Here is a 27,319-nt window from a genome sequence, read left to right as displayed (position 1 = left end):
TTTTTTTTTTTTTTTTTTTTCTAAGGCGGGGAGGCAGGGCCACCGAGCCATGACTCCTCCCCACTCTTGTGATGAATGCAGTAGGTGAAAACAGAAAGAGAGACAATAGACTTTAATCACTCGTGGTGTAGAGCTGTCGGCACACTGAACTCCATGTGTGCTGAGGAGTAAGAAGGAAAAAAAGACAAAAAGCAAGCAGAAGAGAGTAAGACGAAGATTCAGAGAAACCCTTGCCACTGAGAGGAGGACCGACTTATCTGGCAAGAAACGTGTTTGTCCCCCAAGGATTTGCATCTTCTCCATCCTGAGCTCCAGCAAGTGGAGAAGACCAAAAGCTCGTTCCACTCTGCCGTCAAGACTGCAGCATGCCTTGCCATCCCTGTCATCCCTGCCGCTGAAGCAGGTGGCTGCCATGATCTCCCACTGCCCTCTGTCCACCCTACTGTCTCTGCCCATCAGCGCCCAGCTCAACCACTGCCCCGACCTGGATAGCACCTTGCTGCTGGAGGGGGAGGGAGGTGTCACTCTGCAGAGGTACCAGCCTCGCTCCCCGGAGAGCAGCCCCCACCACTGGGTCAGTACCGCACCTGTTGTCCACATAAACCGAGAGCGATTGTGTCTATTGAAATCTTGTTTCCATTTCTTGGAAAGCACAGATCCTTCCTGTCTCCTTAAACAATCCGGCAGACGTTACCAGCTGTTACCAGCTGCCTTGTGTCCGCTCAGTATGTGTGAGGTGTTGTGGTTTGTGCTTTCTACTGTTTTGTTTTTTTGTTTGTTTTTCGGGGGGGTGGGGGGGGTTAAGGTAGATAGGAGATTTCCTAGAACGTGGGGAGTAAAACATGAATATCTGAAAAAGAAGCTTGGAATTGAAAGCATTTAAAGATATGCAGTGAGGGTCAGCGATATCAGCTGTGTTTGTAACTTCTTCAAGGTCTGTTTGGTTAGAAGAGCTCCCTGACTTTGAGAAAGTGAAGGACAGTGATGGGAAAAATGTTCTGGAAAGAAAAACACAAAAAAACCTATCAGATCTTGCTTAGTTACACCAAAATTTAACTTAATTCACTAGAAAAATCCCAATTAACTGCATATAAACCCCTGAGCAGCTGACTTGTGATGGGGATCATCACAAGTCAGCCAAGTGCATCTCTTGGCTCCTTCTTGATAATATTTTATGCATTGAATTGGCAAGTCGCAGTGCGATAAATCACAGTCTACAGCAATCTTTGGTGGCACAGACTGAAGGACGGCTGGATTCGTATGAATCTGTGATTCATTTCTACCATAACCGCCGCCTATTACATGGTTTCTGTGTTTTGGGTGTTGCGTCTTGCTTACTGACTTCACTTTTTCTCCGATTCTTTTCTTAGCATGATAAATGTTGAGCAGTTGCCAAGGCTAACATAAGTGCGGCTGATGCTACTTTCAGAGCTATCATACATGCCTTTTTCTTTTTTTTTTTTACTCTAAAAGAAATCAACCTGCAGAAGCATCAGATTATCGATAACTGTGTGCATGGACACACTGTCTTCCATGACCACATAGACTTTTTCTAAGTGGAGAGGGTGAAATCTGAAAACGGCCTGAAGGTCTTTAATTATTCTCTCATGAGTGTCCTTTTGATTGGATAAAAAAAATAATTACCTTTTGTAACGTCCACGTAGTTATCAGAGAAACAGCCTTTTCATATCTGAAAGAACAACCCTGCCTGCTTCCCATGTCAACATTAGATCAAAAAATGAGGCAGCCTTTGTAATCAAATGTGTGATTTGGAAACTAAAAATTTTTTTTTTGACTTTTAAAAAGTAAAAACAAGGTGGATTTGTTGGTGAATTTAAATGTACTGTAGTAAATTGAATTGTTCTTGTAACCATCAACCATCACCAAGTGAGACGCTGCGATTGGGCATCACAAAGTGTCATCTATTGAGTTTACACATAAAAGCTGAAGCACAAGTATATTTTAATTTAAAAACTAAACCCAGTCTTGACCTTTAAAGAAAGAATTTATTTTTCTTGTGACCTTTCATACTTGGAGAACTAATGAGAGATTTTCTGACAAAAGGTTTATCAATATGTGTTAAGAAAGAAAGAAATAAACCAAATTTTACCCCCATTTGGCATCCAAATTTTTAGCCATTCCATCCTTCCTGGTTGGTATATCCTACCTCTGTTTGTCCCTTTTCATATCTATGTACATTATTTGCGCTGTATGAGTTTGTGTTTTTCATATTGTTGAGTATTCCTGTGAATTATGAAGATAAATGGTCATAAAAATGTTCAAAACTCATTCAAATGTGTAGCATTATCAGAAAACATTGTTTTGCAAACTATGCCAATTTATTTTGTTTCCACAACCATTTGGACCAGTCAGTTTTCATAAAATGTGACAGATCATAATCTATGACCAATTCAAAATAACTGATGAAGTTCCCACTGGCAGCTCATGTTTATTGGAGCCACATGTCCTTATAGCAGCTGATCAGAGTACAGAAAACTACAAATGGGCAGGAAATATCCCCCTTTAAGGAACAAACTCAGACATTGTCCATATTTACAACTCCAAATTTTGTATTTTCCATTTTGTAGATGAAAAAAATTGATGGGAGGGGAAGCTCTTTAAAACAGTTTGATGGGTTTTGCCCTCCTGAAACTCGGTAGAGCTGAATCTGTAGTCCTTTCACCTCTTCCTCAATCTGAATAGGATTGCAGTTTCGCTGTGATGCGCATGTAAGTGTTTTTAAGTTCGGCAGGTCATCCTCCTCGCCGCCTATCTGACATCCTGGCCGAAACGCGGCCCCATCACAGAGCCCCGTTTCCTCCAATTGTTCCAGGGGGCGATGAGAGTGGAGGTTAGCTGGCAGACACCCTCTGAGGGCTCAGATTACTTGCATGAACTCTGCCGTACGAGGCTCATCCCCGTGACTGTTTTCCCTGAGTCGACTTATCATCGCCTCCTCAGCCGGAATGACTTTTTGACAGCATGATTATTGAGAGAGCAAAGCTCTTTCCATAAGGTTATGCAAGGATCCAACAGAGCTGTTGGCGGTGCTAACACATTAGCGCCCTTTGAAAAATCCAACGCTGCTCTTCTCCACCAAATGGATCACATTTTGTGATTAAGAAGCCGCGTTTACGAGTTTACCCTCGGCCCGGTGCTGACGCAGATTACTTTGACTTTACGGGTGTCAGGTGTTTGCCGCCCTCCTCCCTTTACCTTTGCCTCCTTGCAAGGAGGTTATGAAACAGTGCGAGCGACAAGAGCCACTGACATGCTCTAGTTTTTCCTCTCCATAATCTCCACGCTGTGCTGCTGGAGAAAACTGTCAAGTCCACAGTTCAGGTCAGAGACGAGGAAAGAGTGCTGAGGTGTCAGTCATTATCAGAGCCGATGTCAGTTCACAAAAAGCGCTGGATACATTGATTTGACTTGACTTTCAGTAACTTGAAAGCATGAGAGCAACGGGTTTTCCGATACCAGACGCGTTGCAATTAACCAAATGGCATTAAGACACATCAGTGTGTCTTGCCTCACACTTCTAACTTCGTTTTAAATCCTCAGAAGTTTTGGGGGGTTTTTTTTACTACCCACTTAGAAAGCGATGTAATTAAGCCACAAGCCCATCAATAAAAGCTCCAGCAGAGGGAATATCCTCTACCCCCTCAGCAGGGCAAGTTCAACAACCTCAGCTGGCCGGTTAGCGGGAACACAGAAGTTACTTTATGCAAAGAAAATGAGGAGAAAAGAGAAGAAGGGGAATGACAGAGAATTTTGATGATTCTGTGTTTTCCATTGAAAGAAAGCAAGAAAGCTGAGTTGGCGCTCTTTCTTCCCCTTTTCTGCCTCGCTGCACCGGGAAGAGCACGTTTCATGCCGAGGCTCTGTGACGTCTCAGTGTTTCCAGTTCTGATGTTTTGGCTCTTTTTTGCCTGTCATGTGTTTTGATGACTTGTCAACGATTTCAACACTCTAAACGGGGTTCATTCATCTGGATGTGACTGGTTTTCGTAACCTTTGACCTGGTTGTTTCTCGGTTTTGACACTAATACAATGAAGAATAATTGGGACATGTCAAAGTTAGGCAGAAACTTCCTTCTGTCCAACTCATCATTAGGCAAAACTATTTATACACATGTTAAACTTTTCCACATACTGCTGACCAAACTTCACTGAACTATAAATTTGATTATTTAAAAAAAAAATTTAAGCTCTTTAGAAACATCTTTTGTCTTTTCCGCTTTATTTTTATGCTTCTGCCACTTCCAGTCAGAGAACAATGTGATTCAGCTTCAGACAATAAATCATGAACGGCTTTGTTTTGTCCTCTTAGTGAAAAACCTTAAGCTCAGTCAGATGGAGAGCATCTGTAAACATCACTTTTTAAGTCTTGCCACAGATTCTCAGTTATATTTACAGATCTGTTTTACCAGCTGCATTTGATTTGATATAAACCACTGGTTGTATTTTTAGTGCTTAATCCATCAATCCATATTCCACTGTTCAACTTTGACCAGTTTGCCTGCACCTCAGAAAGTAAAGCTTCCCCCACAGCATAATGCTGCCACCATCCTGTTTCATTGTGTAAAACGTGTCATTTTTATATAGCCACCATTTTATGGATATATTCTAATCTGGGTATTTTCTTTTTTCTTTTTTTTTTTTTGCTGAAAGAAAAGAAAGGACAAAAAAAACTAACAAAAACAATATCTCAAAAACATTAATGATATATCGGATTACTTTAATATCATCACAATACAACACTTTCAGTGTAAATCACTTGGAGAAATTCAATAAATTAATTCCATAATTTTAAACAAACAATCATCAGGTGGACTCTGTTTGTTATTTTTGTGACTTCTGGAGGTAACTGGTTGCGGTGGACTTTCATTAAGGCTTGCAAGGGACTCAACCATCCATTTCAAGTCGTGAAACAGTCAAGGTCTCAAGGTCTTTTTCTTTTCTGGAAATCTCTGCCGTTTCAAACCGCGCCGTTGCCAAAGCCTGACCTTCTTAATCGGTTGAACACTGTATAGATGCTGTTTATTCTCTCCAAGCGACCTCCTGCCTGTAAAGCTGTCTCTGCGCCTGCGGCTTCGGCAGAGGTCGTGATCCTGGACCTAATTAGTTCATATAAAAGGACTGGTGTGAAAAGTCAATGCTGCCGACACTGTCGCTGTCGCCCCCATGTTGTCTCGGAGCAGCAACACAACACCAGCAGCTCGCTTAACTGGGGCACAAATTTATTGCACCATATGGTAGTGCTGGTGCTCTTGATGGCGGCACGTGCAACTAAGTGTATGTGTGTGTTTCATGGCTTGATGGCTACATAAAAGGATCTGGGTGCGTGTGTGTGTGCTAGGGTGTTGGGGGGGGGTTTATGGTTAGGTGTCCCCTCTCAAACACATGCACACACTTAATTCTCTCTCTTTTCCCGCTCAGGCAGCACATGCAGCTTTAGCCACGACGCATGACTGGGATCAAGCTGCCACTGCCAAGTTTAATTTTTTTTTTTTTTTTGTGCTCAGGACTTGTGCTTCGCTCTTTTTAATGTGACTGGTCAGCATTCAGTCAGTGCCCGTGTCAGCAGATGCCCATGAATAAAAAAAAAAAGTCCCTGTGTCATAAAAAGGATGTAAACAGAAAAATGCAGTGCAGGAAATCCAGCCATGCATTAGTGTCATTTCGCTTTATGTGCTGTTAAAACTTTACAGCGTGTCACATTTTGGTCAACGCTATGGTAACGGCTGTGTTTGTCGACGCATGTTTCTGCGCCACAGTTGAATCACTGCCCTGTTTCTGCTGCGTTACGGCCTCCATCTGCGCTTGGCTGCAGTTTCATTTCCTACAGTGATCATGAGCTGAGTAAACAAACTGTTTAAGACTGCATCGTAACATTAAAGAAAAACCCCAGAACTCCACGATGCTTAATGTTTAAGAAAAAAAATACAAGTTTTAGCACGTTTCCTCTTGCTACATTTGTGTGTTGCTGTGGTTTTCCAGTGTTTTGAGTTTTACAGTGGCAGCGGTCGTCGCTGGCTTGCTGCTCGCTTGATTGACGCCGTGTGTTATTATTTTTTTGTTGTTGTTGCGAATGTGACAACTTCGGGTCTGGATCTACTTGCTGGGCAACAGATGGTCCAGCTCTCATTAGCTGACGGGGTCAGACAGACAGACAGACAGACAGACAGACATCCAAGCCAGTTCAGGCCGATTCATTCCAGGCTTAGCAGGGCTTAGATTCAAGGGGGGTCAAGGCTCGAGGGCACATGCGGGGGAAGGGTTTTCTGGAACCGTTTAGTGTGTGCTTTTTTTTTTTTGGCAATTCTTCCAAATACAAAAAAAAAAAAACTCTCTAAACTTATCACCATCTGAATCACCCTTGAATCCTCCTAGGTTTTCAGCCCGCGCAGTCTGAAAAACATGTTTTATTTCAGTTTTATTTAAGCTCAACCTCATTTGGCAGCTGTAAGAACAGTGCAACACCTGGACTTAACATTTTTCCTTTAAGAGCGCTTGAATGTTGAGCTCGGAGGAGGAGCAGGAGAAGAAGAAGAAGAAGAAGAGGAGAGTGGGGGCGGGGGGCTGTCTGCAGTTTTGGACTTTACTGGAAACGAATGATGTCACCCAACCAGAGACAGCTCAACAACAGCGCGGACAAAAGATCTAAGGGGAGTAAATAGAGACGTGACATAAGAGTGCAGAGGAGAGAGAGAGAGAGACAGAGACAGAGACAGAGAGAGAGAGAGAGAGAGAGAGAGAGAGAGAGAGAGAGAGAGAGAGAGAGAGAGAGAGACTGAGCTTTAATGCAACTCCTTCAACAAAAGGTTCATTCGACCGAGACTGGAGCAGAAGGAAATTAAAGGAGGACGCAAATCCAGATGGTCTCGACTTTTAATCTTGCAGCGTTTTGTTTATTCATGCACTCTCACTACCCCGCTGATTATCTTTCACTTAAATGCCATGTTTCAGCTTTAATTGTCTCGTTTGTAAGGTCTGTGAAGCTAAAACATATCACTGCGACCCTGAGTTATAACTCCAGTGCTCTTTTTCTCTCCCCTCCCTGCCTGCTCTCTCTAAAATCTCTGCTGACTCTGGATAAACACTTCGGTTTATAAACTCTGCCCTCTACTGGGAGGCATGCTTTTAGCAACCCAAAGTCATCAACCACACGCAAACATTCGACCAAAAGCAAAAGCATCATGCATATTCCTTAGCACATACACACCCACACACACACACACACGGGATTTAAACGATTTGAAAGCAGAGATTATTTCAGGTTGTGTGCATCGTTTCGAGGTGTAACAGATTTCCCCTGACAGATACTTCTTGTTCTCTCTTACCGTGTCGCCTTCCTGTTTGAAATTAAGGAATAATTTGTTCTCTCTCCGAGGCAGAGAGAGATTGTCCAGTTGCGTCACTCTTGTCTTCCGGTCAGCGTGGTTCTTCTCGGTTTCTGTTTGAGCTGTGAACTCCTCGGTCTCTCACTCCCCAAACTTGAGATAATGTTCTTTTCGAGCTAATCTCGACAGCAGTGTGCTGCACTTTGTCGGATACATGACCTGCTTATCTCGTACATAAACAGAGACGCTACAAACGCAGCTCAGGATTCTCACAGTTGCTGTCTTTATCTTGCTTTCACTCAAGCATCCCTCGCTTTTGCTGCTGCTGCTACCTGCTTCTCTGCACCTCTTTTGGGTCTCCTTTGCTTCCCCCTCATTGGTCAGTTTTTTGTGACCTCGCTTTCAGGCCAGCAGAAAGGCTCCCCAGCCAGTCAGGTATGAGGACAGCAGCCTCGCTGGAGTCAGGAGGCTGAGGGCAGGAAGCGGGAGATTTCCTGGAATGTGTGTTCCCCCCCCCACTGTGGTGCAATAACAGTGCTTGCAGTGCTCCTCCTGTTTTTGTCCCCTTTCTGTGGGTGTTGTAGCTCACGGTGCCATCCGTGGAGCAGAGGAGAGAGCGCTTGAGAGGCCGGATAATGGCAGGACTCCTTTGATGAGTAATTCTAAGAAAGGATCCGCTCTGGTCAAGGACTTTCCTGAGTGAAGTTACGTCACTAGGCATCCACAGAAAGGGAAAACCTTGGACAGGGAAATGGTCTGAATTACAATGCTGGATTACTGCTGGGCTTTAAAACATCCAACCTCACTGAACCCTTTGGCTTTTAGCAGTTGGAGACAAGACTGAGAGAACATTTATAGAGCGATGTTGTATAATATTGAATTATCGGTTAAAGATTTTTCTATTTATCATCAGGATGAATATAAATATTTTTGATAAAATGCAAATGAAATGACATGTATTTTTTAATTTTTATTTTCCAATTTCAACTTTGTAAATGGTTTGATAAATGGTAAATAGCTTGTACTAACAAGTACAGAGGAGCCCAATTCATTCAGTCATTCAACCTTTCACTCACACATTTACACACTGTTAGTGGCGACATTAATATAGTAGCCATATCTGCCCTTACACCAAAATGCATAAGCTGCTCTTTTTTTTTAATGAGTTGTTAAACTCCTTTGGGTTTAACCAACAACATATTGCAACTCCAGCCTTTAAATAATTGATTGATTTAGGATTTTTTTGTGGAGTATTTAAACTATAGTCATTTATCTGCAGCAATCTGAAGGCAAACTGTCGCTTGAAGAAAACAACATTTTGTTGCCAGAGACTCTGATTGAAACTATTTTAATGCTGACTATGTTAGCCTGGAAATGTTTTTTTATTTTTTTTATCTCTGGGACAAACATTTTGTTTCTCTTTACAACTTGTTTCACTCAGGAATCCCCTTATTTCCCCACAAAATATTCCTGTGGTCTGGAACAGCTTACAATCAGGAACTACAACAATCGTTGTTCGGTTGAGAAAATAGCAAAAGTGTAAATAGTTTTAAATTATACTTGAGTTGAAAAAAAAGGGAAAAAAACTAGTTATGGTGAGCTAATTTGGCTTGGAGTTCAAGTAGTTGTAAATTCAGCTTCAGTTTTTAAGTGCTTCTGGTTTGAGCAGCAGCTAGCAAACAGATTTCTGTAAGTTGCGTGTAAAATATTAATTCATCATAAGTCCTGCATGTCAGAGAAGCTGAACCAATCCCTTACCCAACAATTGCAACTCATAATAATGATAAAAGCAACAATGATGTCCTAAAATCTGACAGGCAGCAATCTTATACAGAGCATCATGAACCTGAGGAGAAAAGGTTGTGTGTTGTTCCCACGTTGAAAGACGCGCACACACACACTCATGCGGTCATCCATCAGACACAGTTGCAGCCGTCACATTTGTCCAGTGTCTCGTTTTCTGTGGACATGTGACATTTAGTCCCGCTGTGAGACCGACACTCCTAACCCCTGGGACTGGGCCGAAGGTCTTCTGGGGTCACAACCTTCCCACTGCCCCTCTGGGCTTCCCAGAGTTCCCCAGACCCGCGTGGACACCGGGGGCAACTTGGCCTGGGAATTGGACATGGGCCAGATTCGCTCGCAGCGCAACGAGGAACCAGCGAGAAGGGAAACTGATGCTGGTTGATACCGCACACGGAGAACGACTGACGGAGATGTACAGCAGGCTTCCCTGGCCTCTCGGTGGCCTTTTAGTAAAGCTGCTTGGGAGAACAGCTGGGCACCTCGCGTGTACGTAGAGTGTGACGTTTTGGTTATGTAGTGATGCGACGAAGGTCAAGAAAGGAGGGTATTCCAGTCTTATAAACTTAGTATTAAAATTATAGACAATACATCATAATGTAATTCAAGTGTTACCCTGCAACCTTGGATGGCTGAGGGTAATGTATAAGATGATCTATTTTACATCTTGCATAGACAACTATTCTCTCAATATCAAACTGAAAAAGGCGCAATGCTCCTTTAATACTGCACCTCCGTACTCAGTTTCACACGAAGACATAGTTTACCTGGTTTTTCAACAAACCCATAAAATTAATCACATAAAATACAATAAAGAAACCCGAACAATGTCCTTTGAGTGAGAACTCTCTCAAAAAGTGCAAAATACAAGTTCAAATGAACTCCGCTGTCCTTCAGCTAGCTCCTCAGCTAGCTCTCACACACGTGTACAGGCCCGCTAGCATTAGCTCCAATTAGCATTCAGAACAAGTCCCGTTTTTGTACACAATAACAATTACAAAACAAACTTCGCGACTCATTAGCTGATATTCGATTCAAGAACCTTTTCAATTCTTCCAAGAACTTATATATATGCATAAAACACATTTTTACTGACCTGTGGTATATGAGAAAGACGAGACACACACATTGAGCTTCCTTCACATTCAACAGGAAGATTTATTCTTCTTGTGTGCTCAATCTTCTCTATGCCACCAATGTGGCAGCGTTAGTACAATGAGAAATTAAAGATACAAAAATAAAAATTATGTTGGGGTGCTTATTTTCTTACTTATTGTTTTTATTTACTAAGAACTCATTTTTCACCCCTCTACACAAGCATTCACAACCTCAGATCAATCAGTCAAACTTTAGATAGATTGGGTGTGAGTCAGCTTTTTTGTCACACAAACTTTATGTAGACACGGTGAATTAAAAGTGCCTCAGTGGTTCAATACTTTAAAATATAAAGTCTAATTTTGGAAACTTAAGGCAACAGGAACAAAAACAGTTTTTTTTTCCCCCAGGAATTTTCCCTTGTCATTTATCAACTCATAATAAATTTATGGGTCTACTTGCTCACATTCGCTTCATGTTTGCGATACAAAAAGACCCCTCACAAGCTCAGAGCTTGATTCACGTCTTCCCGTTTATTCACACAAGTGGGCCGTTTGAGTACGTGTGGAGACACATTCACAGTGGAACAGAACTGCCCGTTCTGACACACTAAGCCCATTCTCCTCTGCCGCCGTCGACAATGCACAGTACCAGTGACGGCATCCGCCGCTTTCCTTGTATTGTCCCACGCAGAGGCCGAGGGGCTGCAGATGTATCACACACAAGGCAGCTGTTGGGGTGGGAAGATAATAATCTATATGTAGATTATTTTACACCATTTGTGTTGGAAACGTCAACTTAAACTGAGGGTAGAGAACCGTTACCTTAACAGGCAAAATGTTACGAATAATGTCTTATTAACCAGGATCTGCAGCTACTTTTAACTCTAGATAGTCTAATATTAAACTAGCAGCTAGCATGAAACGTTTTCCAGACTTATTTTGTTGTATGAGCGTCTTAATGACACAAATAAGGGCATTGTAAGAGATAATTGCAGTAAATGCTCATTACAACTTGAGCATCATCTGACATAGACTATATTATGTGAAAAAGTTTATTTTAAATTATGTTTTGTTTATTTTGCAACTACTTTTGCTCCATGATCCATGCTCAGCATCCAACAGCAATGAAATATTGCAAAGGTTTTATATATATATATATATATATATATATATATATATATATATATATATATATATATATATATATATATATGTGTGTGTGTGTGTGTGTGTGTGTGTGTGTGTATTGCCTCTTATTCTCTATAAGCATCTCTTCTTTTCGAAAATAAACAGAGAAAATCCAAATGATTGGAGATGAGTATTTCCTTCTAACTCGCAAAGAAACGGGTTTTACGTTTCCAGTGAAATTGCGCAAACAGAAATCACAGCTCCGACCGAGTGCGCACATTGTTGTCAGTCTGATGAAAGTCAGACAAAAAGAAAAAAAAAAAAAAAAAAAGGAGGAGGAGTTTAAACGGGACTGTTGTGAGTAGATCAGGAGGAGGAGGTCGGTCATTCAGTGGAAGAAGGGAGTGCTCGCTGACAGACCAGAGAAACAGGAGTCTGACTTTAGAGAGAAACGTGTGGAGGAATAAAAACCCTTTTAAAGGATCTTTATTTGATAACAGGAGCACTTTTTCTTTTTTTCTTTTTTGCCCACCTGATTGGATTATACTGGAGCGCTGATGCTGTCCCCGGACCATGAAAGAAACGCTAACCATGAAGTTTGCCTGGAAAACTAAAATGGTAAAAACAAAACAAAACAAAACAAGCAAAAAAAAAAAAAAACAACAAAAAAACCCCGGCTGCATTAGTTTTTCAGTCTGTGCTGTGTTATGTGCGGTTTAGAAAGCAGGGGGAGAGAGTTGGGTTAGGTTATAGAGTTGGTGGTTTAGGGGAGGAGGAAGAGGGGTGCATATGCTCGGGAAAGCTGTGGATAACGGGAGAAAGAAGAAAGAGGAGGAGGAAGAGAGTGAATATGTGGGGGTGAAGGGGGGGGGGGCATGGACAGCTGAACACTTTTGCTTTTATTGTGCTTTAAACCCAGTTTAACCCACGTAGAGCTGCTGCGTAAAGATGAGGCGCAGACTTTGGACAAAGCGACCTCTGATATAGCCTAAAATCCTCCACCCGTCTGCTGACGCCTGCGTAACGATGGATATGAAAACTTTTGTTTGGGGATCCACAGTGTGACAGAGACGGGGAACAATTGGCGCAGCCCCCAGGGGCCAAAGCAGGCTCTCTCCACCGGTCCCAGCTGCGTCCTGGAAAGAATAACATGCAGCAGATCAGCGCAGCAGATTCAACACAACTTTTGTTTTGTTGTGGGCATTGTTTCAAACCATCTGATAATGGCTGGATGGCTGGTTTTTGAGGAGAGCTGCTAATATGTGCCTCTCTGTAGCGTTTGTGTTTCTTCTGTGGAGAGATCCGATGATATATGTCCGGATTTTTCAAGTGAGGTTTCTCTGATTCGTTTATAAAACAGAAAATATCGTATCTGCATTATAACTCAGTTGGTGTGCTCGTTTAGTATAAATAGAGTTTTGCTGCGCCTTTGTTTTTGTCTCTGTTACAGCTAACAGCTAGAATGACTAAGATCAAATCTGACTCTTACTGCCTCAAAACAACCGTGAAAACATGTTTGTTGTTTTTTATCAACTATTGCATTTGCGTTGAATTTACTTAGAAGCTGATAAATCTTTGCATTAGAAATGTTAGTTGGAGGTTGTGCACCATCACTGATGCTCCTGTGTGAAACAACGACTGAAAATGATGAATGTAAAATATTTTTGGTCAGAATAACCTTCTGATATGAAATAAAGTGGTGTAAAAAAATTACACATACTAGAGGTTAAAGTACATGGTATTGTATTGAATTTTACACCTCATCCCATAGGGTTTGTTTCTGGTGCATGTTGCACACAGGACGATTATTTGTGGCGCACCACTGCTATGGTGTTTAAGTAATAATTGCTTTCTTTGTAAATAACCACCAACCTTGAGAACGATTTAAAAGTTTGCATCAAAGTGCTGGCACAGAGGGCATCTTCGAGTTGTTTTAAGAAGTCAATCTTCGCCACAAGTCAGAAGTTATTAGCTTCAACTTCTGACTTCAGCTTAATGATGTGATATCTTTTTACTTTCAAAATGCATTTTATGAGAACAGCAAGAACATCCCCTGAAGGAAGAATTACGATTTCAGGGTAGCAGCTGCTTGTTCAGCATCCAATATGGCTGCTGTGCACATAAAATGTAGCAATTGCTGCAGGTAGCAGCTATTTATTAGCACTTCCAGCGGTTTGTATCTCATTAAACCATGGACACACATAGTGCTGCATGGTACCTATTAATCAGCATGTTCTTTCAATGTTTGAGTATATAAAACAGAGAGAAATATCAATTTTTTTTATTTCCATTTTTACTGGTCGTCAACGCCGAAGCAGATAGCCAACCCGCTCGCTTCATGACTTTCAACTCGATGCTCAAGTCAAACTCAGACTCGAGCTCCAACTCCAAAGACAAATCAAACCCACCGTTACGCTGAATGAAGTCATCAGGAGAGTTAAGTCATAACTGTTCAACTCCTGGAGCTCGCCTCGCTGCTGTGTTTGATCACTTGCAGCCTCTGTAAACTCTATCTACATCGCCGCTGTTGTCGAATAACTTCACGTGCAAATGGAAATGTTTTTGGTTTCCGTTTGCATTCAAAACTCCACGAATGCTGCCTCAAAACGAGCCTTCAAACATGTCGCACCAAAACACACCTCCATCTGCAGCACATGAAAAAACAGACTGTGTGTTTGTGTGTGTGCGTGTGTGCGTGTGCAGGACTGTGAGCTCAGCGGAGCTAAGACCTCCCGCTATTGTTTTGGGAGTGTGTGGACTGCATGAGTCATCCACTGATGTATTTATCTGTCTCTGCGCCAGTCGGCCGGACAGCCAGAAGCGGGTCAGGGCGGTCGCTGGGAGGCGGGGTACATATTTCTGACCGTCAGACGTGATGCAGATTGTGTGTTTGCAAATCATTTGTACTCTTTCTCTTATCTTTTTTTTTTTGTGTGTGTGTGTGTGTGTCTGCTTTTTTACTTTCACATCCCCATGTTTCTGTTAAAACCCAAACACAGCCCAGTCATGGGCCTCCTAGGCCGACCATTGAGCCTGTTAATGGCAACATTGACCCTTGATCCCTTTTACCCGCGGGCCCTCTTGTTTGGGGAGTAGGAGTGGACTTTGAAACCGAGTTGTGTAATTGAGAGCGGGAAGGATCTTGGCTGGTGTTGTCTTTGTGTTCTTAAGGATTTCTCCAGAAAGTGCAGCGAGCCGATTGTTTATATCTGGCTAGTGCTTCTCCTTCGTAGCCAGCCCTGCCTTTGTTTTTGTCTCCGTATGCTGATGCCTCAGCAGATCTCTCTCCAAGCAGGAGTTTTGCATTATGACTCCGCTCTGCTCGCTCTGTTTGCTCGTGCACTCTCGTGTTTTGGAAGTAATTTACATGCAGATGCAAACATATCATCCTTTGGCGACAAGATCAGAGCAAATCTATTTAGTCTCAGCGCTCTTTTCTTACAAGCATGCTCCTTTGAGCTTCGCCAAACGGGCGTCGGCGAGGAGGAGAAGTGAGAATCTAGGTGTTTGTTCGGGAGAGTTTACTCGCTTAGCCTGTTATCGTCTTGTCTGTCTGAGCTCTCAGAGAGCAATCCAAGCCAGATTTCAACTCCAGAGACAGGCGGTGAAAGAGATGGATGTGGAATAAAAGAGGGAGTAAAGAGAAAGGGAGGGAGGCCTGGCAGGCTGCTGCGCCGGTGGGGGTTGGGGGGGGAGTGTGGTCCTTCTTTATGTTTTACTGCACTCCTCTCTCCCTACTTCGTTTCACTTTATGCTGTGGTTGTGTTTTTTTGTGTGTTTGTGTGTGTGTGCTCAACCTTCTGCTTCTTTTTCCTGCACCAGTCTCTAAAAACTCAATTTCTGTTTTTGTTGTTGTTGTTTTAAAGTAATCACATTGACATTTGTGCAAGTGAGGCTGCTGCTGCTGCTGCTTACTGGAAGCTGTTTTATCTCTTAATCCTCAACATGAGCTCGCTCCTCTCCTGCAAAGGTTCAGTAATATGTTTCCTCTTCTTTTCAGAGCTCGGTGCAGGATTGGGGGGAGGAAGTAGAGGAAGGAGCCGTCTACAATGTGACACTGAAGAGGGTTCAGATTCAACAGGCGGCCAACAAGGGAGCAAGATGGCTGGGGGTGAGTCTGACATGAGGGGCTGCATCTGGTCAAGCTTTTCCAGTGTTCGGGTCAAGTCTCGTCTTTCCCGGTTTTTAGCGGCCATTTTGTTCCCTCCTGCATTCATTTCGCACCCGAATCAGGTCGATTTTGTTTTGGTAATTATATATATATATATATATATATATATATATATATATATAATATGAGAGCTTATGGCCCCTGACCAAAAGGAAACTTCATGTTTTATTGGAGTCTCAAAATCACATTTCCTGCTGTGCCATAACCTTGTACGTAACCAATGGATATCAGCTTCTCTTTCTCCGTACGTGAGCATTTTCCATGAATTGTGGAGAAAAAAGAGGCATGAAATTCCCTCTCTTATGTATGATTTAATTTAGTTGTGTAATATATCTTTCTGCTAAACCTTTTTCCCATTTGTTTTGGCTCCGGTCCCTGTTTGGGCCAGTCGACTCTTATGAAACACGACAGGTTACGACCTCTGATCAAGTCATAACGTCTCAAAGTGACCTTCTGATAACTCCTACACTGCAGCCATATAACCGCATTTCTTTACACTGGGCTATGACTAGATCATAAAAATATGACCTTATATAATCGGTTGTGAGCGCAGGCTCAAAACAAACCTTAAGCACGGCACATGAACTCCTAATGCTTTTCTTCCTTCCCGGCTTTCTGCTGCAAAAATGTAAAAACCCCCCGAGTTTTTTTTTTTTTTTTTTTTTTTTTTGTGAACTGCCATAAATGTGATTATATGCAGATGGTTTGTTGAAGCTATCTGTTGTTGAGTTTAAAACCAGAACGCCTCGACTGACCCTTTCTGTTCAAATCAGCCGTTTGTGGGCCGACAGACGCCGCTGTTATTGTTTTAACGTTTTAAGCCTGCTTAACTTAGGCAACACCTTTCAGCTGCTGCTGGATAAAAAACAGTTTCTCTCGACTTGGACTGTTTTGCTAGAGCATGTGATTTCCTGACTTTTCCAGCTGCTGGTAAAGCTGCTTGTTTCTCCGCACAGGGGGGGGAAACGCGTCCTACCAAATGCTGGTACGGAGGAAAAAACAGAGTATTAAACGCTTTTCCAGAGAATATGAGGCATTACGGTTTTCCTCTGCTATTATGCCCTGCATAATACGATGCTGTGGACTGTATTATTATGCAGCACAGAGGGGGACAAATTATAGGGCATTAGCTTGCTTTAGAAGTTTTCACAGAGTTTCTGCTTGACATAAATCAGAGTCTTGTATTTTGTCCCATTGGTGTTTTCTTTTCTTTCTTTTTTTTGTTGTATGGGGCATGTTGGGGAACTTGGTGGGTATAAGCTGAACAATAACACAAAAGCCCTGCGGCTATAAGGGCCTATCGATGTATTGACAGTGGCGTGAGGCACCGACTGTGCTACAGCTAATTAAAATAAAGTGGGGTGTTTTGATCAGCGCCAGCTACTGACCAGGGAAAGCAGGAGAAAATTCCAGCTGACACATCAGTACAACTCCCTGGACGGTATTGGTGGTCAGCGAAGGAGAGAGCAGCTTCTTAACGAGTTCAGTTGCGTTTACAGGATTTCAAGAGGGCAAGACCGTGTTTACTTTTCACGCACTCGCGATTCGGGACGTTTAAGACTCCGTGTGACCCAGCGGCGACTCAACTCGCGCATTTAGAAATCTTACTTGTTGCGTGTTTAGGCTCTTATCAGAAGGGAGTGGTGGGAGAAGTTTGCTCCGCCGCTGTCCTCCTCTGTGTCTGCAGGGCCGGTGGAGGAGGGGCTTCACTGTGATTAAAAGCAGATTGGGAGCGTTTCCTGCTGCAGCGCGCTGACTTCACCAAGGTCTCTCTCCTCTCTGTGCGCCCATGTGCCGCCCGCCCTCCCACCGTCTCTCCCTGCCCTGTTTTTTTTTTTTTTTTTGCGCGATTCCCCCTTCGGACACAATAGTCGGACACATCTGGAGAAACCGGGATTAAAAATAGGTCACGGCTATCGCTGCTGTTTCCTCCTTATTCTTTGGTTATCAGAGATGGATTGGGTTGATTATTTTTTTCAATCTCGGACTGTAATTTATAACCTTGTGTCTTATTAACATGTCGTGTGCTTGTTATTTTTTCTGAGGCAGAAAAATATGTCATGGGTAAAACCAGGAAATACATGTTCCTATAGTACTAAATGTAGGCAGTGTCATTATTATCTGGGGCATTATAGTACAGAACATGCTAATAAATAAATAAAACATAAAAGTGTTGTGTAGCAGTAGTATTATAATAACTTGTGAGATCATGCAAGCCCTTTAAAGTGTTTAATTTTATCTTTGCATTTATTGGTTCAAAGATATAGGGATGGTTGTTCATCCCTTTGCTGGTTTTTATGACTATTTCAAAGTGTTTTGCTGCCATTTTGTGCGCATTTTAACCATGTTTAAGACATTTGTTTTCCTTTGTACTCCGGCATCTTCATATATAGCATAAAAATGATCATGAAAATGTCAAAATCAGAATTATAGATACATGTAACAGTTTGTTACATTTTTAGAATTTTTTATTGAACCCCGATTAAATTGTTCTTGGTTTTGATCCCTCTAGCCATGTCTACTTTCGAAATGTGGGACATGACCTCTGATTGAAGTCAAAATAACTCTATGAATTTACCTCCAGCTGGTGGATGTTTTTATTGGAGTCCTTTGACCTCATTTGCTTCTAGTCGACTATGAGAAAACTATTAAAAATCGCTTTACATCTGTGTGAAACATCCTCGTGGGGTAAAAAGTGATAAATGGTAAATAAATTACAAAGTAACCAAGGCAACAATGCAAAATAATAACAAGGGGGAGGGGGGGGGGTAACTGCACTTGAATTTACTTCAGCATATATATTTTTTCTTCAATTTCTTTTGCATAATTTATTTAATTTTGCAGTTTTTGTAATTTTAATAATCTATCTTAAGATAAATAATTGCATGTTTTATTAAGATGTGCATTCATTTCTGTCACTTCCTTCTTCGCTTTTTTTTCTTTCATTATGTTTATTTATTTATTTCCTTTTCATATTTAATTATTTATTTCCTTTTCATATCCCGGGTTTAGCTTTTTCACATCGGTACCCATATTTGACTTTGAAGTCGGATTTGGTGAAAAATCTCCAACTTTCCAACTCAAAAGTTCAGGAGATATTCTCCTCAAATTTTTGGTCTTTAAGCAGATAAAATTAGAAATCTAAAATGTTCACAAAAACTATTGGTGTAAAAGTTACAAATTCAGATTTTTCAAAGTTTTCACCAGGTCCATTCCAATGTGCGACACACTATATGAAAAAAAAAGAGCCTTCCTCAAGTACGTAGCGAAAAGCGGCGACTACAAAACTCCACAACGCAGACAGTGGAATGTTAAAAAGAAATGCAAAAAATAAATAAATGGGAGGAGAAAACACAAGAAGGAAATGACGCACAAATAAAGGGTTCAAATACTGAAAGAAAAACTATCATGGAAACACTTTTATGGTGAAGATATAGACTATTTGTTGGAGTTTACCTGCAGAAAATAGTAAATTACTCAACCTAAAGTAAAATCTTCTGATATACTTGTTCCATCTGAGAGCGACCAAAAGAAGAAGCGGGTCGCAGGTGTTTGAGTGTGTCCTGCTGCAGCAGTCTGAAGGTGTTTGCTCGTGTTTAGGCGGAGGGCGATCGCCTGCCTCCCGGCCACACGGTCAGCCAGCTGGAAACCTGCAAAATCCGCAGCATCCGAGCCGGGACTCTGGAGCGCCTGGTGGAGACGCTGCTGACGGCTTTCGGAGACAACGACCTCACCTACACCTCCATCTTCCTCTCCACCTACAGAGCCTTTGCCAGCACCCAGACTGTACTGCAGCTGCTGCTGGACAGGTATAGGCCGGATAAGTTTTTTTTTTTGTTTTCTTCATTTTTTAAATCTACATAAAAAAATAAAAAAAAGAAGAACATGATATATGTGATTGTGAACGGCTGCAAGTTTATTAAATTGATTTTTTTTTTTTTTAATCTCTGGCAGGTATGGGAGTGTGGAAGAAAATGATCAGGAAGGCACTGAAAGCAGTGAAGCCATTAGAAAGTGAGACTCGGTTTCAATACGTCACAGTCGCTTCCGGCTGAGCTCCTGTTGGCATCAGTGATTAATTACACGTGTCCGTCTCTGTGCACCGACAGCGCCCTGGCTTCTATCCTGCGTGCCTGGCTGGACCAGTGTCCCGAGGACTTCCAGGAGCCTCCGGACTACCCCTGCCTCCAAAGGCTGATGGAGTACCTGCGCAAAGCTCTGCCAGGTTCGGAGGCGCTCCGACGTGCCGAGGGTCTGCTGGAGCAGCTGCAGGGTCAGGCCAACATGGACGAAACAGACGGTATCTGTGTTTTTTTGTTTTTTTTCTCCAATTATGTTTAATTTCCTCTCTGTTTTTCGTCAGTTTATTTGGAGACTAATAATTTATTTATTCTTTTTGGTCTGTTTTTAGTTGGTTTCCAGGGAAACAGCTCCTTCTGCCTCGGGGAGGAAGAGGAGGTGGAAATCGAGGTCCAGGAGGACTTCCTGTCGTTTGAGGCCGACCTGGTGGCCGAGCAGCTGACCTACATGGACGCGGTAAGAGGAGGGAGAGGAAATGGAAACATTGCACATCTCTACCGTGCTTTTCCTCTGAAAAAATCCCTCCGGTTTCAGTCTTCGTCAGAGGAGGCCCCTGGATGTTTTCTGAACGCCATATTCAGAAATATTTTTAATGTGATGAGCCCACAAGAAAACTTTGGAATTTCATACATTTGCTTAAAATCAAATACTTTGTAAAAAAAAAAAAAAAAGATTAATGTATCCTAGTAAAGTCAGAGAAGCTCATCTTATTAAGTAGATCTGAAAAATCTTCGTTACCATTTATGAAACCAGATGATGAAAATTTCTCGTGTGTTGCCAAAGTGAATTGAAAAGCCTCACAGAAACTTATCTCGTTCGGATATTTTAAGAAAATACTTTTTCATTTTTTAGAAAATAAGAAATGTGTGGATACTTTTTTCTCTTTATATATATATATATATATATATATATATATATATATATGTATGTATGTATGTATGTATGTATGTATGTATGTATAAAGTGAAATCTTTGCTCGGCTTTCAGTTTTGGCCTCTTTTCATGTACTTTACTTTCCCGCCGATTCTTTGATACCTTACTTCGACAAGTAAAAGTAATTGAGTAAAAACTTTAAGACTTGACAAAAAGAAAGGAACAACAAAGGGAAACGTTAGAAACTTTTTCAAATATCCATATAATCTCAATCTGCACAAGTTGTAGAAGCAAAAGTTGAGCTGTTAGAGCACCAAACATCCATTAGCACCACATACGCCGGCTAATTTGAGAAATTACTCAAGCTACTTGAGCTTGTATGAAAATCCAGCTACTTCTGCGCTGGACTCACAGCTCCTCCGGCCATACTCAGCAGCGGTTTCTGTATCTTTTCCCTCCAGCTGTTGTTCAAGAAGGTCGTCCCGCACCACTGCCTGGGCTCCATCTGGTCCCAGAGGGACAAGAAGGACAACAAGCACAGCGCTCCCACCATCCGCGCAACCATCACCCAGTTCAACGCCATTGCCGCCTGCGTGGTGAACACGGTGCTGAAGCACAGACAGCTCAGGTCGCACGTCAGGGCAAGGGTCATCCAGCGCTGGATAGACATCGCCCAGGTCGGGAAAAGTCCCACAAGCATCCCAGATTACGGACGGAAAGTTGCGAGCCACGTTGTGACCGTTTGTTTGGTTTCTCGGCGCAGGAGTGCAGGATACGCAAGAACTTCTCATCCCTGAGAGCGATTGTGTCGGCGCTGCAGTCCAACCCCTTGTACAGACTGAAAAGACTGTGGGCCTGTGTTCACAAGTAAGCATTCAGCCTCTCCAGTGTGCATAATAATCTGTTTTAAACAAGTCGGACTTTTGGCAGAATTTCCTGGAAGCAAGTTGCTTCGGGTTTTTTTGGGGGTTGTTTTTTTTTTGCACTTGTAGTTCAGGACCTGTTTCTGATCCCGTTTGCTGAAATAAGCTTGTGTTTTGATGCAGAGACAGCATGCAGACATTTGAGGAGCTCTCAGACATTTTCTCTGACCACAACAACTACCTGACCAGCAGAGAGCTGCTCATGAGGGTAAGTGGGATCTAGATCGCCTCCCACCGTCCCAGCTAAATCCCAAAATTCATTCCTATTTAACTAGCGTCAAACTTCAAGTGAAACCCTTTATTTATTTATTTGTTTATTTATTTTTGTTTTTCGTTCATTCACAGGAAGGTACTTCAAAGTTTGCCAGTCTGGAGAGCTGCGCCAAAGATCACCAAAAGCGCACCCACAAGAGACTGCAGCTGCAGAAGGAAATGGTGAGAGAATCCCCGGTGAAGTTCAGAAACGACAACCAGGCAGATGGACTTCTTTCTTTTTTTTCTTTTTTCCTTTCTTTTTCAAAAGCGGCTGACACGAAAAGAAAAACGCAAACAAACACATTCCTCCTGAGCAGTGTAGTGAAAGGAGAATTCTTGCCTCTCCAGGATGCTGAAGCCGCATGTTTTGTTTATCCAACGCGCTGTGTGCTGCTGGACGCACATTAAGTCGGGGCTGTAATTTACAGGCCTGCCTCGCCATCTGTCAACAGCTGAGTGTAAATTAAAGCTGCAAGCAGCAAAATCTAAAACTTCCATCAGCATCAGGGGGAGAGAGCTAAGAGAGAAGGGCTTGGTGGCTAACACACCGTTACAGAAGCCACAACATTGCTCTCTGTCTGATCACTTTCTACACATTAACTGACAATTTGTCAAATCTGAGAGGCTTTTGTTTTCTCTCTCAAATATTAGAAATACACGTAACCAATATTATAAGATCAAATGCAATATCTTATTTACTATTAAAGTGACCTAAAAAATAAAAAAAAATGTTTCTCCACAGGGCGCGATGCAGGGGACAATACCGTACTTGGGGACATTTCTGACTGATCTGACCATGCTGGACACGGCCCTGCCAGACATTGTGGAGGTAAATAATATATATATTTTTTAAATAGCACCAGCAGGTTTAGTCCCTCGTCTGTTTGCTGTGAGTGAACAGAACCTTGCAGATGTGATGTTGATGCCCGTGTTGCCGCCGTCCCAGTCGGCGCTCTCCACCTAATGCTGTTTGCCTGAGCGGTCGCCGGTGTGTGACGCCCCCAGGGTCTGACCGTACGCTCTCTTTGTGTCTTTGTATCCACAGAGGGGCCTGATCAACTTTGAGAAGAGACGCAGGGTGAGGAATCCTCCTATTTATTGGCTGACAAGAAGGATCCAAATGGCTTTTCTGGTGTGAGGTTTTTTTCTTTGCCTTTGGTGACCGTCCTTCTGTCCTTCCGCCTCTGCAGGAGTTTGAGGTGATCGCCCAGATCAAGCTGCTCCAGTCGGCCTGCAACAGCTACTGCCTGACTGCAGACCCGGCCTTCCTCCGCTGGTTTAAGAACCAACCTCAACTCAGTGAGGAGGAGAGGTACTGCTGCTTTTCCCTCACTGTATCTCGTCTCCTAAATGTGTCAACAATCACATTAGTGCGTGAGCCACGGTCTGTTGGATCAGTCGTTCGTGCTCAAAAGCACACGATGAGCTTCTTTCTCCCTCTTTTCTACCATTCCTTCACTCCCCACAGATCTACCGTGTTGATTTTGTCTTTTGTTTCTCCTCGCTGCCTCGCGGCTTATTAAAGTTTTATGATGCTCAGGGTTTATTGCTCTGTCTTGCAGCTACGCCTTGTCTTGTGAGATCGAAGGGCTCGGCGACGGCAGCCCGACTTTACCCAAACCTCGAAAGAGCATGGTGAAGAGAATCAGCCTGTGAGTTCACTCACAAAACAGATGAACAATAGAAGATCTGATTGGGGAAGTGGGGGGGAGTTGCAGTCACAATCTAAGCATATCTTTCTTTTACTAACATATAACTCCCATTCCTCCGCTGGGCAGATTGTTTCTTGGGCCAGACAGCAGCACAGCCAGTTCACCAGTCAGAGAGACGCCGCGCTCGCCTCCTGCTGGCAGCTCGGGAGAGAGCATGGACTCGGTCAGCGTGTCGTCCAACGACTCCAGCAGTCCGTCTGACAACGAGGGGCTCGCCAGTCCGACTCACAACAACGCCGACTCCAGTCAAAACAAGGTGAGTTACGACCGAAATGGTTGTCAGGGCTAGAACAAAATAGAAATGTCCGTTACTGACCCACCGCGGGGAAATGACAAAGTGCAAGTGGAAGAGTGAATATTCACACAACATAAAAGATAAGAATGAGATGCAGAGTAAATTTAAAGCATGATAATCAAACTGTACAGTTAAAAAAAAAATCTTACTCAGATTAAGATAAATATGCAAAGGAGTGGTGTAGTTCAAAGAACAAACAAGATGTGAATGTTTTGTGCATAAAAAGCAGACTATTTACAAGAAGTGGGGAAAAACCCTGCAAACAATAATATACTACAAATAACACGCTGTTTTACATTTAAAGTAAAAAGCTGGTGGAACACATTGCTGAGCCAGATTTCACGATTCTACGGTTACTGGAAGGAGGGAAAGGCAAAGGAAAGACAGTTTAACTTTCTAACGAGTTAAACCTGTTTTTACTTTTTAAAACTTGCCAAAAGTATCGCTTTGTTTCAGCTGTATTCAGCTGCTGCCTCAAATGACTAACATTCGTACACGACCACGTCTGACTCTCCTCCCAGCTCTCAGAGTCGTCGTCCTGCACCTCGCTCCACTCCATGGACACCAACTCGTCGACCGCCAGCGGCTCCATGACGCCCGCCTCGCCCTCGCTGCCCGGGCGCCCCGGCACCCACAGGCGGTGCATCTCCCTCACGCCCATGTGCCCCTGCTCCCCGAGCCAGACCCCGGCGTACAACACCCAAGCCCAGGACGCGTGCATCGTCAGAGTCAGCCTGGAGCACGGCAACGGCAATCTGTACAAGAGCATACTGGTGGGCAAAAAAACCCAGCAGGATTTGTGCTTTTCGAAAGAATAACAGCTTTGGCATTTTGAGGCAATCTGTGACGAAGCAGGCAAAATCCTGATGTGTCTGTTGTCATTGTTTAATAGCTGACCAGTCAGGACAAGACCCCGGCTGTGATAACCAGAGCCATGGCGAAGCACAACCTGGAGGTGGAGCCAGAGGAAGGATTTGAGCTGGTGCAGGTCATCTCTGAGGAGAAAGGTAAAAACATGGCTGTCAAAAAGTGTCATTTAAAGGCAAACAGATTCACACACACACACACACACACACACAAAAACAAAGATTTCAACTTGAGTGACATTTTATATTCTCCGCTGATTATTTGACCTTGATCTCGTTTAGAAATGCATCACTGACAGCTTCTTAACACTAAGTGTTTGTCTTCTCTTTAACGTCTCTCAGAGCTGGTGATTCCTGACAACGCCAACGTCTTCTACGCCATGAACACCTCAGCCAACTTCGACTTCCTGCTGCGCGCTCGAGGCTCGGCCGGTCGACCCGTGCAGCTGAGGAGCCGCTGCAGCTCCACTCTTCCTCGCGCTCAGCATCGCTCCAGCCTCTCGGTCAGACTCAGCAAAGTCACGCTGTGACCCCCCCCCATCCCCTCCCTGGACCTCTGCCCTACGCTAATCCAGGCCACTTTGGATGGTCGCAGTGGGAGGATTCATTAATAAACTAAGAGTTCTGAGTTACTTAACATGGACCAGATGCATTTCAGTGAGCTCTCCTGTTTTCAGACTCTTCCCATTTGGGTCTCATCACAAACTCTGCCATCATCACCTTGTCAGCCTTAATGTGCAACTGTGCAACAGCGACCCCAAGTGGCCTCCGACAGATTTTTTTTGCACAGGTGGGGGGGGAGCAGCAGCCGAACTCCTCGACCTCCAACAGTATTGTGAAAACGACTTAGATGAAGCTTTAATGTCCTTTGAACGGAAATGAAACAGCAAGTTTCTGGTGTTCAGTCCTGTTTGACTTTGTTAATAATGACTGAATGGACCTTCAACAGTGTTTCTGAACCTTATTAGTTGACTGAAAGAAACTTGACGTCAGTATTTTTCCCCAGTCGGGCGTCTTGAACAGCCCTCGTCTGGCTTGTGCACAGTGTGCACAGTGTATGTGTGTACATAATATATACGTGTGTGTATATGTTTGTGTGTCTGCGTTCACCCTCCCACGCCCCAGCTCTTCCCTCATATTGTGAACTGTGTGACGAATGCCGTGTCGGTGCATTCTGATTGGTTCCTGTACTTGGTTTTATCAAGTCATTGGCAAATACTGAAAAGGCCTTACATGCCCTGTCTTCAGGGTGAAAGAGGTGCAATTAGTGCTGCTTTCTGATGCAGATTTATCTTTTCGAATGAAACAAACAAAATAAAAGGAATAAAATGCGCGAGGACCGAAAATGAATTTGGCATCCTGCTGAAAGAGAAAGCAGATAAATGTCTCAGACTGATGCCAGTTGACAGATGTCAGTGTTATGTGAATCTGAAGGATGAATGAACCACTCTGTAAGTGGTTTTTCTCCCTCTTTACTAAATGAGTTCATGGTTTTGTTCTATTTTTTTTTTTTTATGTTTTTGTATTTTTATTTTTTTTCATTCAGAATTGTATTCACTAATGTGAGGGTAACAAGAGATCTTCAACACGAGTGTTAATGAACTCAAATTTGTTATAAAAGACCATCTGTGCCAGATTTTACTTTGACTAATTCAGAAGGACACTTTATTTTATTATCCATCTGTGTCATAAAAAAAAAAAACTCTTCCCATCGGCAGAGCCAGGCCAGTTTTCCCTTCGGACTAAATCAGATCAGCATCGGCAGGCGCCTACAGGGTCGCGGTCATAATGCGACGCTGACCAGTCTGACCGGTTATACTCCAGCAGCGCACAGTTGGGACTTGTGTCGCCGTGCCAGGCTTTTTCATGCAACACTTCACTTGGAGATGTTTTCCCAAAACCCATCCTCATTTCCTGTTCTCCACTGCCAAAGATTCTTATTCTACACGAATAAATAAATTATTGTCATTATTATCAAACTTGTCTGTTTGACTTTTGATTTCGAGATTAGTATATTAGTATATTCTATATCTGAGCACATTGCAGCATGTCCATCGTCTTGTGATGCCCGGCGCTCTCGCTCCCGTTTGGAATAATAATAAAGCGCCGTTCTGCAGGATGAGCCACGGATATTTATTGGAGTGGAGGACATTTCTGCTGACTTGACTGCAGCAGTCAGGGCCTCTTTCCTGAATCTGTGTTTGCTCAGATCAACTTTGTAAAGCCTGTTGTATAAATCTAGCAGTGCAGCAAATGTTACAGTATTGACAGAAAACTGTAGACCAGCTAATTACTGGCTCACTTTTGTGATTGTGGTTATTCTTTTAACAGTGCTTTCCTGTTTTCTTCTACTTTTTTTCTGGTTTTTGTTTCCAAAGCGTTAGGTATATTTTAGCTGAGCAGACTATCATTTTCTTGACTTCTGAATCTCTCCAATCCACTATTAAGTCAAAGTATGTTGTTCTTCTGAACAAAGTCTGAACTGACCCGTCTGCAGGTACAAAACTTTCTACCTTCATCCTGTTTGACACCTGTTTGTTTCAAACCTGTTAATTTTTGGAACAAAATGATTCACTGTTTGGAATCCGCTCTTATAATTTAGCCAAAAATATTGATTCAGTTACAGAGAGCAGCATGCATTGTCGACTGTTGAGTTTTTATTTCTCCTATTAGCAATTTGTTTTCCATATTTCTACCAAAAACAGTGACTGATCTGATTTGTGATGTTGCTGCTATTCATTTGAACCCAACTGTTTGCATATGTTAATCTGAA

General features: G+C 42.8%; 1 protein-coding gene across 2 annotated transcripts; it reads left to right on the top strand.

Moving 5' to 3' along the window:
* The first annotated feature begins 41 nt into the window (after positions 1-41).
* rgl1 (ral guanine nucleotide dissociation stimulator-like 1) lies at positions 42-26,525 on the top strand. Of its 2 annotated transcripts, none has more exons than XM_008407088.3 (18): positions 42-574; positions 15,372-15,482; positions 19,143-19,351; positions 19,497-19,556; positions 19,652-19,842; positions 19,954-20,078; positions 20,957-21,172; positions 21,259-21,362; positions 21,542-21,626; positions 21,764-21,853; positions 22,416-22,502; positions 22,719-22,751; positions 22,864-22,985; positions 23,236-23,325; positions 23,452-23,641; positions 24,202-24,453; positions 24,573-24,687; positions 24,889-26,525. In XM_008407088.3, the coding sequence occupies exons 1-18, from the start codon at positions 413-415 to the stop codon at positions 25,074-25,076; spliced, it is 2,430 nt and encodes an 809-aa protein (XP_008405310.1). In that variant the 5' UTR covers positions 42-412; the 3' UTR covers positions 25,077-26,525. The 2 variants fall into 2 exon arrangements, with proteins under 2 accessions (XP_008405310.1, XP_008405311.1); XM_008407089.3 differs by lacking the exon at positions 42-574 and adding an exon at positions 11,733-11,989.
* The last annotated feature ends 794 nt before the right edge of the window (positions 26,526-27,319 follow it).

This window comes from Poecilia reticulata, chromosome 4 (assembly GCF_904066995.2).
Source record: "Poecilia reticulata chromosome 4, P_reticulata-male-v2, whole genome shotgun sequence".
NCBI lineage: Eukaryota > Metazoa > Chordata > Actinopteri > Cyprinodontiformes > Poeciliidae > Poecilia > Poecilia reticulata.
The sequence above is the reverse complement of the archived record's forward strand: the minus strand, read 5'-3'. Positions and strand labels throughout refer to the sequence as shown.